The sequence below is a fragment of the Mauremys reevesii genome, linkage group 4, assembly GCF_016161935.1.
Source record: "Mauremys reevesii isolate NIE-2019 linkage group 4, ASM1616193v1, whole genome shotgun sequence".
Lineage (NCBI taxonomy): Eukaryota > Metazoa > Chordata > Testudines > Geoemydidae > Mauremys > Mauremys reevesii.
The window spans coordinates 45,992,616-46,008,793 of record NC_052626.1 but is presented as its reverse complement, the minus strand read 5'-3'; the positions used below and the strand labels follow the sequence as shown (position 1 = coordinate 46,008,793).

The window sequence follows — 16,178 nt, the reverse complement described above, 5'->3', positions numbered from 1 at the left end:
ATTTCAAACTAGACTGGACAAAGCTCTAACAAATGTACAACAGGGACCACCAACCCTGCACTATCTAGTGGGATGGACCTCATAGGAGCTACAGAGGAAAAACCTATAGTTAACTTTCTGAACAAGTCAAGTGTAGCCGAGCGGGTACCATCTCTTTAACACACATAGAAGCCAATCCTCCACCTTTACAAAGTCCTGGTGCTTCTTTTCCCAAGGAGCGCTGGAATGGGGAGATGTGTAAATGGATGTGCTTCCTGTTGCCTTTTTTTTGGGTAGGAATAAAAACCTAACTTAGCAAACTAGATCTAGACTAGAGACATGTCAATTAGATGGGGGTAACCTGGTAATTAAAGAGAAAACGACCCCCACATCGATATATTTCACCTACCTTCTCAGGAAGAGGACATCTTGCAAGGCTGGGAGTGAAGGACTTCCTGTTAAATTTATCCCTTTTCTTGATGTGAGATGGACTAAATTCACCTCATAGGATGCACTTGATGACGGGGGATATGAATTTGATCCATTGTTATAAGAAGCTCTAAAATGTCTTAGTCCACGAGGCAAACGCCTTGCAGAAGAGGGATTAAGTGATGGTGGGGCCCCGAGGAAGGAGGCAATAGCGAGACAGATACACCGAAGAACCAGCTACAGTCAGGACATAAACACGTGGAATTCACTCATTTCGATCAATCTCCAGGATTTTAGAGGGAAGAGAAATTGCTTCTTTCACTTAACCAACTCCCCAGCTTTAAAGAACGGTCATTCCAAGAGAAGCTCCCGTAAGGTGACTCCCATGGTCTTGGGAAGTGTAGGGTAAGTCGCCGAGAGCCTGCCTGGAACTCCCAGGGGCTCTAGTCAAGATAACATTTGGTAGCCGTCAGACCAGCGACCTGGGGCTCCTGTGGCAGCCCACACCCAGCGCTGGGCTGCGGGGAGCTAAGCTGGTCTAGCTACAGAGCGGCTAGAAGGGGGTTCTCTCCCGTTGGATGGGTGTATTGGTTGGTGTCATTCCAAACGCCAGGCAGGGACCATGAAGGTCCAAGGGCAGAGTCTGCGTGGGCTCTGGCCCGCGTTGGACGCCTTGTGCCAGCTCAGACCCTCTGTCTCTAGCGGGGAGGGTGTTCGGAGGGGCCCTCTAGCCAGGACTTAGAGCCCCCGCCACACACTCGAGGCTCCTTCCCTTCCCAGCCCATCCTCCCCCCTCCCTCATCCAGCGGCGGCTCCAACTCCTCATTGGCCGCCCTTTGCTAAAGGGAGGATGACGCCTTGGCAAACGATAGGCGCCTTTAGGTATAAATGCACCTCGGGCAGGCGGCGCCGCGATGCTCAGCGCTCCTGGGGGGCTGCCGTCTCAGCCCGGTGCCCTGGCCCTCGCCACCGCCCCGCACGCGGGAAGATGCCCCGGGGGTTTCTGGTGAAGCGGAGCAGGAGGGTGGGCGGCTCCTACAGGGTGCGCCGCCAGGAGAGGGACCTCCAGCAGCCTCTGCAGGTGCCCCCCGCCCAGGAGCCCCCGCTGGCCGGCACACCCGTGTCCCCGCTCCCCAAAGCCGCTCCGGAGGAGGGGGAGCCGGTCGCCCCGCCGCCGAGCCCGGAGCCAGCTCCTGGGATAGCCACTTGCCGGCCAACTCCGCCCGAGGGACCGGCCGCCTGGGGTGCGGGGGGCGCCTGCAGCGCGGCGGGGCTGAGGAAGGCTTTCTTCGAGCGCTGCCTCAGCTCGCCCGCCTCCGCCGAGTCCTTCCCGCCTGCCGAGAGGCTCCTGCTGCCGCCCCGCACGCCCCTCCCCGCGCCGGGCGGCCGGCTGGTCCAGGAGCCGCTCTGCCCGGCGCTGAAGCGGCCGCCCCGGGCCAAGGCGCCGGCCAAGAAGCCCAAGGCCCTGCGGAAGCTCAGCTTCGCCGACGAGGTGACCACGTCGCCCGTGCTGGGGTTGCGGATCAAGGCAGAAGGGCCGGAGGGCAGGGCCGGCCCCCCCGCGGGCGGGCGCACGCCGCTGGGCGAGTTCATCTGCCAGCTGTGCAAGGAGCAGTACGCGGACCCGCTGGCGCTGGCCCAGCACCGCTGCTCGCGCATCGTGCGCGTCGAGTACCGCTGCCCCGAGTGCCACAAGATCTTCAGCTGCCCGGCCAACCTGGCCTCGCATCGCCGCTGGCACAAACCCCGCCCCGCCGCCGGCGCCGCCGGCCCGGGCGCCAAGAAGCCCTCGGGCGCCCCGTGCCCCTCTGAGGGGAAGGAGAACAGCAGCGAGCCGCGCCCCGCAGCCTCCGAGGGGCCGCGCCAGCCGCCGCCCGAGCAGGATCAGCACCCCAGCGCCGCGGACAGCTCCTGCTGCCGAGACCTGAAGCCCGCCGGCCAGAGCGCCCTGTGCGGGGCGGGCAGCGAGGGGCTGAGGGAGGCGGCCCCTCCGGGCCCGATCCCCGGCGGCAACGAGGTCTTCGTCTGCCCCTACTGCCACAAGAAGTTCCGCCGCCAGGCTTACCTGCGCAAGCACCTCAGCACCCACGAGGCGCCCCGGCCGGCGGCCTACAGCCCCCTGGAGCGGGGCCAGATCACCTTCCCCTGCCACCTGTGCGGGGCCCACTTCCCCTCGGCGGACATCAGGGACAAGCACCGGCTGTGGCACGCCGTGCGGGAGGAGCTGCTGCTGCCCATGGTGCAGCCCGAGAGCAGTGCCACGGAAGGGGAGCAGCAGATCTTCTCCTGCAAGCACTGCCCTGCTACCTTCTTCAGCTCGCCGGGGCTCACCAGGCACATCAACAAGTGCCACCCCACGGAGAACAGGCAGGTCCTTCTGCTCCAGATGGCGGTCAGACCAGGCTGCTAATGAGTAAGAGGGCATGGGAAGGCACGGGCGCTGGCAGGGGAATCTCGTTCATAGGGACTGAACTGTCACCTCGCAGAGTCCAATGTCTAGTGCTCCCCGGGGGAAAGGGTGTATTTGGTTGTAGTCTGCAGTGTTAATGACTCTCCTGTAGTTTAAATAGTTGATTTGATAGGATTCTTCAAAACCACCGGTGAGCTAAACGAATCCTATCCAAGCTGTAATTCCTATGGAAAGTCGCAGTGTGTGCATACATGTCTACAAAGGAAAAATCAGGAAAGGGCAGGGGAGAGGCTGCCAAGTGGCAGCAAACGAAAAGTCCTGTTGCCATCATGCCAAAAGTTTAATAAGTCAACCACAAGTTGACTACGAATGATCCCTGCTACCTTAATGGACTTAGACTGCAATGTATATTCTGTGAATCCAAAAAGTGAGAGAGAACTAGTGACAAGCATCATATTTTCAGTAAAGTTGGGGAGTTGGATCTAGGCATGGCCCCCTTACCACTGAAAGTTAGTAACAGTATTTTGAAGAGCTCTTATATAATGCTTGAAAAGATGAAAATTATCCAAATATAAAAACCTCGGGCTGGCTGTGGGGAGTGCTGGGGAAGCGGCTACTGATAATGTGAAAGTAAATAATCTTCTGTAGTCTCTCCCCCAGGATAGAAGTACAGCTGCATATCCTATTTAAAAAGAAGAGTATTATTTTTCGTGAAACAGGAGACTGGCTTAGTTAAACTGTTTTAATAGAAGCCCCAGCTCCACAAATTTAATAATTTATGTTTTCTTCGCTGTATCCTGTATTAAAGTACATAAAGTTAAGTGTTCATATTAAGTCAGTGTCAAGTCCTATATAACTAGCAATACTTATGGAGAATTAACGTACTGTCTGCTGTTGGTTATTAAAATATGACTTGTTAACCGTTTGTTAGCTATTTGCGCATTTTCTTATCACTGTATGTTGTATACTCTAGAAAATTTAGTGTAGACGAAACGCTCCTCTCTAACAACTGGAGGTTGGAAAACTTTTGCTATTTTAGTGGGTTGCTAGCTTGACCAACACTACACACAAATCGGTACATTCCATGCATTGTGTTCTATCCAGGGCAAAGAGCATCAGTACAAAATCATCACACAGGATGCCTGTAAGTGATCCATTTCAGCACCCAGGATTCCAAGCGGCTATGATCCTGAATCCCCTCTTTCTCAATTAACTCAAACTCCATCCCCTCTACTGATGTTGTGAACATTAGCCAGCTTAAAAGTCAACACAGTCCTTCTAGGATGTTGCTAAAGAGCAGATAAGCACCCCTCCTATATTGACACACAATATTAAGTTTGCACTATTATAGCCATCTGGGTCCCAGGATATTAGAGAGACAAGGTGGATGATACATCTTTTATTAGACCCACTTCTGTTAGTGAGAGACAAGCTTTTAAGCCCCAAAGAGCTTTTCTTCAGGTCTGGGAAAGGTTCTCTATGTCACAGTTAAATATAAGTTGAAACGGATTGTTTAGCATAAGTAGTTAACACACATTCTAAGGGACCATTCAAGGTGAAGTGGCCTGTTGAAAAATAAGTTTCTCTCACCCACCTTGTCTCTCTCTGTATTAATAAGTGCATTGACAATATATTTCCTCACATTGAAGGGATCTGTCTGAATGTTTTAGAACATCACATTCAGAGTGCAAAGATAGTGCTATTTCCTCTTGAATCACTGCATACAAATACTTATTTCAAAATAGGATGGTAACTTAGGCAAAAGTGATATTTGAATAAAGTATTTAAAACAAAACTAATCCTTTTCCTGAAGCTAGCTGGGGAATGGGTTAGCAGGTGATTTTGTATAGACTAATGGATTAAAATAATCAGCTCCTGTACCCTCTCAAATGAGCAGAAGAATCAATTTAAAATAGCTGGATTGGCTTCCTCTACAGTAATTATTTCTTCACAGTTTAGTATCTCTTTATAAACCAATATAAAGTATGAAGACATGGAGTAGTGAGACTTGTATAACAAAAGATTAAAGATACAATGCTAGTTTCCTGAGTACAAATATGCATGAGAGGGGTGTTTCTCTTGTTTGGCCCAAGAACTCAGAAGAGTCAATCTATAAACAGGGGGAAACTGTCACACAAAACTCCTGCTGAAGCAAAACTTCCAGCTCAACAACACTTTTTGTCAGAACTTATCTGAACGGTGCTATTATTACATAAGTGCATCTTTGCAGTTATCTGTTGAGAAACAAAAGGGGCTTTGGTAATTTGGGATTCCAGGAAGGCTTTTAAAAAGTATCAAAAGTCTAAAGGGGGGTTTTAAACAAATCTAATTAATTTCCTTAAAGTAAATTCTCCCTTGGAGAAACTCACTTAATAAATGAGGCTATTGCACCACCAGCCTTAATCTTTGCTCGTACAATCAAATATAATGAACTAAGAACAGACTATAACCATATAATGACCACCAAATGCTGTTCCTGCAACTAGCTAAGAGCACACAGCTCACACAGAAAGATGTTCTCATAGGTGCTTTGTATTATTTGACCTGCTTTAGGTACTGCATATTAGTCTAGTGGCTCTGGGGAAGAGTTTTCAGAGGATGCGTGTTGGAAGCACTACAAGGGGCTAAGGCTAGAGATCTAAGAATTTACACCAAATTTAGTAAGGATGAAAACAAAATCACACATCACACCAACCCTTCCCAAACCCTCTAATTTATCTGATAACAGACTAAGCCACTCTCATTGATTTGAATAACAAGAGTCCAATTTCTGCAGAGGAATGAATAATATAAAGAAGGTGGTAAGAATAATTTTATTGTATTATTAAATAGCATGTCTTCCCTTAACCATTACAAATTTGTAGATACTACATGAATGACAATACGTAATTTATATTTCTATTGTTGCCTTATGATATATTTACACATGCCGTTAGTACCAATGCCATGCTACATTTCATTATAACAGAATATGCCCAACTCAAAACAAATGTGAGCATTTCATCGCCTGTAGGAAAATATCTCTGGGTGGGTGGAATGTGTACTAATCTACACCTATATGGTTAGAAAAAAAGCCACCATTTCAGGTCAGACTCCTGGAGCATGTTCCCTTTTCTTCAAAAGTACACATCACTGTAGCAATGAATTTACATCAGAAAAGTGCTTTTATGTAAGAAAGAGTAATATAGATCTAGATCCAGCAGCCTGATGATAAAGGCCACAGCTTCAGAACAGACTAGAATTTACTATTGATACCACTTAGAAAGCAAACATTATAAAAATATTTGGAAGCCAAGCATAAATAGAATTTCAGCACAGTGATTTTTTTCTGGTATTTGGGCATAGGTTATGGCATCACCTGCACAGTTATGAAATGATACATTATATAGTGAAGGAGTTGGTGCTGCTAGCAAATTCTCTCATTTGAACTCTGAAATGCTAAAAGACCATTTATTTTAAGTATTTTATTCTTATAACATAAATAATCTGTACATATCCTGTGCATTAACAATATCTGTGACATTTGAGGAGGACGTTACAAATGCATTTTCAATTTAAAATTGTACATTCATTTCAAATTGTACATATTTATTTCTTTCTGTTACAAAGAAAATTGCAATGGGGGCACAATAAATAAAATGTAATAAGACTGCAGTTTCCAATTCCGTGTGTGGCTTGAGGTTAACAACAGGGTTAAAAGTGGCTACTTTAGACATCATCATCCTGGAAGGTAAAAAGTGCAGAGAAGAAACTACACTGAAAATAATATGGCAGCCTGGAGTTTTATTTAAAAAAATAACAAAAGCTAAAATATTAAATTACAAATAAAATTCCAGTGTTGCTGTCTAAAATAAATGTACAGGAAAAGGCTGTGCTGGCTATGGGAGACACATATCAAGGACATTTTCCTTTAACTTAAAGCAGAGTCAGTGCACTAGGGGGTTGCTGATCACTGTTTACTTGTTTACTAGGAAGCTGCAGGTTTCTTAATGTTTAGGACTTGTTAGCTGAGCCAGAGGAGCGGCGAAGTTTCATGGACATTCGGCTCTTGCTAGTCCGAGGAGACATTGGAGAGGCTAAATCGGTCCCATCCACCTGCATTGCTGCTGGAGTTTCGTCTGGCTGGGTCTCTGGGCAAGAGCCTGCAGAGGACACCAAGCTTGTTAGTACAGTCTTCCTCACTCACAGCAAGGAAATCTACAGACAGGGAACAGATGGAACTGGAGCTACTCCATCAGTGCACAGCATATACTAACCCTTTACCAACTGTGGGAGACTTCACTGAACATGAAAGTAGCAACAGAACAAATTAACCCCTAGAGAAAAAACTATGCCAAAAACTCTGTCTAGGCTACAAGGTTCTGTAAACCTCAGTCTCTGCAATGAGACAGGACTGAAATGGGCAACACCATTCCCCTTGTCAGGAGGGCAAACAGGACAACTTTCTTGAAGGATGGAGAGTTACTATTCACACTATAACCAGAGAGAAAGCAAATTCACTTGGCAGTCAGAATGTGAAGGATTAACAGCTTGGTAAGTATGCAGTGAATTCTAGGAAAGCAACTGAAAAGGAAGAACTGGGAGAAGGGGATCACTGAGGGGCCCCCATTGGTAGGACCTAATCTTTAGTAAAAAGCATCAGAAGACAAATTCCTCCAGACACAGAAGGCAGAAGCTTGAACAGATCTTACTAATTGGATGTGCTACATGTTTTATTTTCTTTGTAAAAGGAACAAGATGAATTTCAGATTACAAAAGGCAACTCATTACCTGAGCACCCTCAGTGGGCTCAGAGACTTTTTTCGAGAGCTCATTATGAAAACCACACCACCCAACTCTTCCGTCCTCAACATCCTTTCCCACAAAATGGTGCCAAAGAAAAAGTAACAAATGTGGGCTCAAAGTTGCGTTCTCTCTAATTATTTCTGTGTGCAGAGATTTATAACTATGTTCATCAGTCCCTCTTAAGCATCTACAATGAACAGAGTTGGGTGAATTTTCTTCCTTGAATAGTTTATTAGCCAAAAAAATGCAGTTTCAGGTCAGCTGAAGCTATCAGTGATGTGTTGAATTTGCCAAATAGTTTTGACCAAACTGAAGAACTCGAAATGTTTAGATAATGTCAAAACTTGAAATATTTTGTTTTGATTTCAGGCGTTTTCATGTAAACAACGTAACAGATTAACAAAACATGTGGAGGGATGGGGAAGAGGATGTCCCTTATAACATTTAGCCCAATGGGTTCTCAACCTGTTTATAATTGTGGGACGTTACGTGGGCCGTAGGTTGAGAGCCACAGCAAACCCCTCCCAACACCTCTGCCCCCACAGTCCCTATGCCCAGCGCCCCCGTGTCCAGAGACTCCTTCAGAGAGCGGGGCCAGAAGCCGAGCGCTGGGCACAGGAGCAGATAGCTGGGACCCAGACCCGCTGCGTGGGGCCGAGCAGACAGATTGGAGATCCTACTGTGTGGGAGTGCACAGCCAGACCCAGACCCTGCCATGGGAAGCCAGGCAGCTGGGACCTGAGTTCTACCGTGTCTGGTGGCTATGACTGCCCGCACCAGACCTGGAGCAGAGTGCTGAGCATGGACTGGAAGCCAGGACCTGAGGCACCTGGCCCGGAGCAGAACCCCACCTAAAACCTGGGGGTGCTGCAGCACCCCTGCAAACCCCTAGTTCCAGCACCCAACCCCCTCACTGCCAGGAGCCCCCCCCAACCCACCCAAAGACCCACTTTCCCCACCCCCAGGAGCACTCATCAGCCTCCTGCTGGTAGGAATGCTCCTGCAGGCTGCCTTATGCTCTCTCCCCCTCAGCCAGCCCCGCCCCCTGCCAGACCAGAGCAGCACATTTTCAATTTTTTTTTTTTAAAGTAAAACAGCTGAGCCATAGCTGTGTGCTAATTGGGCTGCATTTAGCCTGTAGGTTGAGAGCCGCTGCTTTAGCCAGTGCTTAGAATACTCTCCTGGCATATGGGAAACCCAGGTTCAAATCCCTTCACTTCATCAGCAGAATTGAACTTTGCAGGTGATTGTCCTAGCCACTGGGCTATAGGATATTCCGGTGTGGGGCTCTCTCAATCTGTCCTGTTAAAGCTGTTCTACTTTTTTTTTTTAAAATAAATATTTAAGTAGTATTTGCAGCAGGAACTTGAACTGGCATCTCCTGTATTCTAGGTTTAACCACCTGGCTTATCAAGTCACTCTCACTCTCTTTCCCTGGCCCAATGACTATGGATTGCTCCTATGAATGACAACCAACAGGCCAGCAGACTCTATAGCAGAGGTCCCAAACATTTTACCTTGTGCCTCCTCTTACCGTTGTCCGTGCCCGCTCCCTCCCCAAGCTGGGGCCAGGAGCAAGGCTGCAGCTCCACGAGGGGGGGATGTGGATAGAGATAAGGGGGCTGACACTGGGAGCAGGGGTGGAAGCGGAGCCTTGGCTCGAGCTGTGGTGGGGCGGCCCTCCCTCCCTGTCCCCTGTGGGGCCTGGCCTGGACCCTAGCCATGCCCCCGAACATTCCTCCCTGCCCACGAGGGACATGCCCTAGAGTTTGGGGACCTCTGCTCGATAGCTTGGTAGTTAGGGGACTCACCTAGGATGTGGGAGATGACTGAAGTGTAAGTCCCCAGTCCAGTGACTATTTATAATAAATGGAACAGCTTCAACAGAACAGATTGAGAAAGATCCACAGCACAATATCCCATAGCCCAGAGATTAGGATACTCTCCTGCACTGTGGAGATGCTGAAGTTCAAGTGCCTTTTCTACACCAGGCAGAGGGGAGAATTGAACCTGGGTCTCCCACATCCCATGTGAGTACCCTAACCACTGAACTAAGAGTTATAAAAGAGGCCTTTCCTTCCCCCTGCTCATCCCCTGAATTTTGTGAATCTATGCCTTTGCTTCTGTGAAAATGTCTGAAATCAAAAAAATTGAGGTTGAAATTAAACATTTAGTTTTTGATCCAATTCATTTCCCCCCAATTTTTCTGATTACAAAACAAAAAACAGAACAATGCCCCCCAACAACTCAAGGAATTCTATTTTCACTTCGACTCAAAACAATTTTTTCCTGAATTTTTAGAATTGCCAGCAAACCACAAACTCCATTACTCTCTCAACTCTAACAGACTTAACTAATTATAATTAACTTGTAGCACAGCCTGGCAGATTGATTTAGCTCATTACCGGAATCCTTACTGATAATTTTGGCCTGTAGAAATTATGAGTGAAATCCTGATCCCACTCAAATCAAAAGGTAAAACTTGAATAGGCTTCGATGGGACCAGAATTTCAACCTGTATTTTTCCCATTCCCTGGCCTCTTCTCTACAATATAGATGTAACAATCAAAACTGAGGCTACCACTCCTCAACGTAAGCTCAATGCATAGAGGGGATCACTTTATTACACATATAAATCTCCGAATATAATTTATTTTGATGATGCCCTAAAGTGGTCAGTGAAATCACATACTCAGGTCAGAAGTATGTACCTAAAACATATTGCCATAAACCAAACTGATTTAACAACTCAGATGTTTTACTTGTCTGATACATCATCTGCCCACTCCAAACAGACCACAGTACTTCCCATGTTGTTCAAACTGACATGACCCTCCCAAGTGACAGGGGAGGAAAAGGCACTGTGTTATTTGTTCCCCAGCTGGTGACAGTAATTCTGTTCATGAACTAGGTACCGCATTGCCAAACAATCTGGAATGGTACGATAGTGCCTAACTCACTATGCCTTTTAAAAAATGTAAGTGGGGAAACACACACCCACTTTGTTTTTTGAAATTTTATCTTCCTCTCATTTTACAAGGAATTAAAGCATTTCAAATCATGGGAATTAGAGAACAGAAAACCATGGATGTCATTCACAGCTAGCGTGAAAGACCTTCCGTTTCAAGCCTTTGCCCTTTACCTTGATGTGGCCAGTGCTTTCTAGTGGAGGTTTTAGAAGGAGAAGAAATATCACAGCATTTCTTTCTTTGTTGAGAATGAAGAAGTGATGAAGGAAGGAGTGGACACAAGTGGGGGAGGGGGAAAAAAAGATAAAAGTAACAGGTATGAGACACTAGACATGAACCGCAAAGGTTGAAGGGCATTAACGGATGAGCACAGATGATAGAATAGATAGAATTTCATTATGTAACTGCTGTTCATGCTACAGGTTAAAGAGAATGACAGGTTAGTATGCATGATGAAGCAATAGCTCTGAAATCAGGAGTTATACTTACCGACTAAGAGTTATAAGGAAAAAGAGAGAGAAAAAAAGAGTTCTATAAAATCACCTAGATCCAGCGGTCTTATTTAGTACAAATGCAACACATGCCAATCACTCTATTTTTAAAAAGTTTGTGAAAACAGTTCAATACTGCCTTAAAAAAACCTAAAAGGAAAAATAAAAACGGAAGTCTGATACTTGGCTTCTGTTCACCATCACTGTTTCACATTTTTAATATGCTCAGAATTACACCTAGCATAAAAAAGGAATCAGCTGAAAAGATGAAGCAGGGAAAAATATCAGTGTAACATTTGAGCTATATTGTGTAAGTCAAAGGATAAATCAGAACATGGTGTTTTACCTATAGTGTCAAGAGAATTCTAACATTCACCAACTTTCAAAAGAAAAACCACCAATTACACTGGATAAAGAAATATTTAAAAAATAATGTACAATTTTGATTGACGTATTACTCCAGTGTTGCATAATATTTTGTTTACAATTACTGAAGAAAGACATTAGAAAATGTAAGTATGTATAATCTAAAAACTTTAAAATGTGGGTAACAGACTTTACTGAAGAAGAGATGTTATATAAGGCGTGTTCTACATCTGAACATATAAAACTAGAAGAGTGAAGAATAATGGCAGTTTATGAGATTTAATTCTGACAACAATGGATGGATTAAAATAATAAATTTACTGGCAATGTGTTCCAGATGTCATAGCTATCAATTTGCAAGCTTAAATTCCCCTTCAGAGTTTTAAGTCTTTCATGTAAGGCCTGGTCTACACTACACGTTTAAACCGAATTTAGCAGCGTTAAACTGATTTAACCCTGCACCCGTTCACACAACGAAGCCCTTTATATCGATATAAAGGGCTCTTTAAACCGATTTCTGTACTCCTCTCCGACGAGGGGAGTAGTGCTGAAATTGGTATTGCCATGTCGGATTAGGGTTAGTGTGGCCGCAAATCGATGGTATTGGCCTCCCGGGCGGTATCCCACAGTGCACCATTGTGACCGCTCTGGAAAGCAATCTGAACTCGGATGCACTGGCCAGGTAGACAGGAAAAGCCCCACGAACTTTTGAATTTCATTTCCTGTTTGCCCAGCGTGGAGCTCTGATCAGCACGGGTGGCGATGCAGTCCTAAATCCAAAAAGAGCTCCAGCATGGACCGTACGGGAGATACTGGATCTGATCGCTGTATGGGGAGACAAATCTGTTCTATCAGAGCTCCGTTACAGAAGACGAAATGCCAAAGCATTTGAAAAAATCTCCAGCTATGAAACAGAGTCCACAGCACAGTGCTGTGTGACAAGTGTAACGGAAAGCCAAAGAATCTAATGGACGTTCATGGAGGGAGGGAGGGAGGGTGTACTGAGGACTCCAGCTATCCAACAGTCCCCGCAGTCTCCGAAAAGCATTTGCATTCTTGGCTGAGCTCCCAATGCCTGAAGGGTCAAAAACATTTCCCCGGGTTTTTCAGGGTATATGTTGCCAAAAAAAGAAAAGGGAAAAAACATTTCTTGCCTTTTTTCAATGTCACCCTATGTCTACTGCATGCTGCTGGTAGACGGGGTGCTGCAGCGCTGAACACCAGCATCCCCTTCCCAGTGGCAGACGGTACAATATGACTGCTATCCATCGTCATCATCAGCCCGTGAGTGCTCCTTGCTGGCCTCGGTGAGGTTGGCCGGGGGCACCTGGGTAAAAATGGGAATGACTCCCGGTCATTCCCGGCAGATGGTACAAAACGGCTGGTAACCGTCCTCATCATAGCAACTGGAGGCTGAGCTCTATCAGCTCCCCCCTTTTCATGTCTAAAGAAAAGAGTCTGTACTGCCTGGACTATCATAGCAGCGGGAGGCTGCACTCCTCCCCCTCACCCTTTAATGTCCTGCCTGGACTATCATAGCAGCTGGAGGCTTCTTCCCCCTCATTTTATCTCACTAAAAAGTCAGTGTTTCTTATTCCTGCATTCTTTATTACTTCATCACACAAATGGGGGGACACTGCCACGGTAGCCCAGGAGGGTTGGGGGAGGAGGGAAGCAACGGGTGGGGTTGTTGCAGGGGCACCCCCTAGAATGATATGCAGCTCATCATTTCTGCGGGATCTCTGGGGCTCTGACACGGAGCGGCTGTGCTCTCTGGTTCTCTAGTACACTTGCCCCATATTCTAGGCAGGACTGACTATTTTTAGACAAAACATAAAGAAGGGAAAGACCCAGGGAGTCATTCCCATTTTTGTACATGCGCCCCTGGCCGACCTCAGCGAGGCCAGCCAGGAGCACCCATGACAGCAGCAGATGGTACAAAACAACTGATAACCGTCATCTCATCACCAATTTACAATGGCAGACGGTGCAATAGGGATGGTAACCATCAGTGCTACCTTGCAAAGGCAAATGAATGCTGCTGTGTAGCACTGCAGTACTGTGTCTGTCAGCAGCATCCAGTACACATACGGTGACAGTGACAAGGCAAAACGGGCTCCATGGTTGCCATGCTATGGCGTCTGCCAGGGCAATCCAGGGAAAAAGGGCATGAAATGATTGTCTGCCGTTGCTTTCACGGAGGAAGGATTGAGTGACAACATTTACCCAGAATCACCTGCAACACTGTTTTTGCATTGGGATCTCAACCCAGAATTCCAATGGGCGGGGGAGACTGCGGGAACTATGGGATAGCTACGGGATAGCTACCCACAGTGCAACGCTCCAGAAATTGACGCTAGCCTCGGTACATGGACACACACCGCCGAATTAATGTGCTTAGTGTGGCCGCGTGCACTTGACTTTATACAATCTGTTTTACAAAACCGGTTTATGTAAATCGGAATAATCCCGTAGTGTAGACATACCCTAAATATTATTTTGGCCATCTTTATATATTTATTCAAATTATAGCAAGCCTAAACAAAAATAAAGAACCTAGTTGACAAATGAAATAGAAGCAGAAAATGCTATTAGAAAAAGAGATGACTGAGTGACAATTATGTCAAATAATTTGAAAGACAATTACCAAAGGGTAATCCCCCCCCCCCTTTTTTTTTTTTTTTTTTTTAGAGGAATGATGCTTGACCATGTTAGACTAAAGTAGTATGATGGGCTAGGTGGTTAGGATATTCAGTGATCATAATAAAGCTTCAAAATCCATTCACAGCCAGTTGTGCTTATTTTAGTGGTGAAGAGAATGGGAAAGTTGGAAACCAAAATTTTCATTGTTATATTTTCATTTTTTTAAAGACAAATTTAAAAGCTATTTTGGTTAGTTATTTAAGAAAAGAAGCTTATTTTTACAACTGCTAAATATATTTAGATGTAAGAAATGGGGAAATATAGTTATACTTTCACCTTTGTATGAATTGAAAATGATTGAAGTGGTGTACCCAAGAGCTATTGATCTACAATATTTGACCTCATGAATTCCTATAGAATCCACGTACATATAACTCATTCCACTGGTCAATTCTGACTCTCCAAAATTTTAAAACATTAAAAATAACCCCTATTTTAAAATTCTGTTTTCCCAAGAAACTATAGGCAAGGTGTGTTGCACCACCTGTTATCTAACACTTCCCATGATAAGAACCTGTGTTTAGTTGTTTATCACTTGAAAACCATTTGGCCTGTAATTTTTCCATGCTGGGGATCTGCCTTTGACTGAATTTTTCTTCAAAGTTTAAGCCAAAACAGTCCAGTCATTTCTGAGAAGATGGCTAGAAAGAAATATAATTTTGCCCACGTTAAACTCCAGTGATCTTTTGAGAAATTCCAGTACTCCTATGCTTTGGAACAGCACTAGAAATTTAGTAGGGTGGTGGTGGTGGGGAGTCATTGTTGCAGGGATGTACTTTTTGCTCCCCATGAAAATCTGCCCAAGTTTTAAGTCTTTGAAAAATCAGTTTGCATATACTCAGTAGAGACTTCCTAGAGCTTTGGAGCTAAATTCCCTGAAAATTTTATCTGCGCTGAACATGTTTCAGACCTGGGCTGAAAGGGTGAAGCTGGATTTTCCCTACAGTTGCAGTTCTGAGATGTTGTGGGCTGGGCTGGAGACAAGCAGTGGAACTGACAACAGGGAGCCGGCATCTCCTGTGCTATCAATGCCTCCTCTGCTGGACCCACCCACATAGAGGATGACAACCTGCTACTGCTATCAATTACTCCATTAGTTCAAGTGGCAGAGGTCTGTATGGTGGATCTAAAGGTTCCAATACTGCTGATGAACTATATAGGTATCCATATGATGCCACATGAAGTTTTTGTTTTTTCAGTTTGCTTTTTTAAAAACCTAGGAAATTATACACACAAAAACTATGTTAAAAGAACACTATTAAAGTTGCAAAGCACTCAAAAGTTAGGAAATGCCAGAATTAAGGATGCCCATGAAACCTTAATTCTGCCCTCTTGTGCATATGTATTAAGACATACTCTTGAATTACATGATCACAAACTGTTTTTCCCACTGGATTTCTGTCTCATTCAGTACACAGGATGAGCCTACCAGGTTGCCCAGGATCCCTTGCAGCCCACCTGGCGGGCTCTGCAACTTCCAAGAGGGCCAGCTACTTTGGTTGGTTGGTTCCAGAGTGCCTGACTGAGCAGCTGGCCTGGAATTTTTTTGAAAATTCTGTTTCAGTTCTTAAACAAATTTTTTCTCCAAAATTCTCTTTTCTAGGGAAGATTTTGCATTTCCGGTCTTTTGCTCAGATTTGGAATGAAAAAGATCAAAGATTAAAATTTTTCTGGGGCTGGAAACTCTAGTCACACACAGCCATAATTATGATCCTTGCAAGTACCTTGACCTAAAGCAGGGATAGGCAGGGGAATTCCTGAGTTCTCTCCCCAGCCCTGCCAGCCATGCAGCCTTAATAATGAACCTTTTCAGTTCTACTATACCTTTGCTCCTGAATTTCAAACATCACAATCCATTTTAATTTACAATCCCCTCCCACAGAGAGGTGAGCATCTTTATTACCATTTGTAAGTGGAAAATAGAGGGGAAGAGAGAGAGAGATGAAGTTACATTGAATTAATGGAAGAACTGAGATTAAAACTTAGTCCCTCCATCCTAATCCCTGGTCCCATAACTAAAATACTAAATCTCATGGCCTTCTGTCC

The 16,178-nt window shown here is 45.4% G+C and overlaps 2 protein-coding genes across 10 annotated transcripts in view; one reads left to right on the top strand and one right to left on the bottom strand.

Annotated features, from left to right (window-relative positions):
* The first annotated feature begins 1,320 nt into the window (after positions 1-1,320).
* On the top strand, positions 1,321-4,136 carry INSM2 (INSM transcriptional repressor 2). The gene has a single exon (XM_039537613.1). It carries the CDS (start codon positions 1,397-1,399, stop codon positions 2,816-2,818), a length of 1,422 nt encoding a protein of 473 aa, XP_039393547.1. The 5' UTR covers positions 1,321-1,396; the 3' UTR covers positions 2,819-4,136.
* Positions 4,137-5,621: 1,485 nt separating this feature from the next.
* The window catches only part of RALGAPA1 (Ral GTPase activating protein catalytic subunit alpha 1), a 258,521-nt gene continuing 247,964 nt past the window's right edge, over positions 5,622-16,178 (bottom strand). For 7 of the 9 annotated variants that reach the window (XM_039534629.1, XM_039534621.1, XM_039534630.1 and 4 more), the window contains one exon: positions 5,622-6,960. In XM_039534629.1, coding sequence (XP_039390563.1) covers positions 6,812-6,960 — 149 coding nt within the window. In that variant the 3' untranslated portion in view covers positions 5,622-6,811. Of the gene's footprint in view, positions 6,961-11,061; positions 11,065-16,178 lie in introns of all 9 variants that reach the window. The other 2 variants (XM_039534623.1, XM_039534622.1) reach the window with 2 other exon arrangements.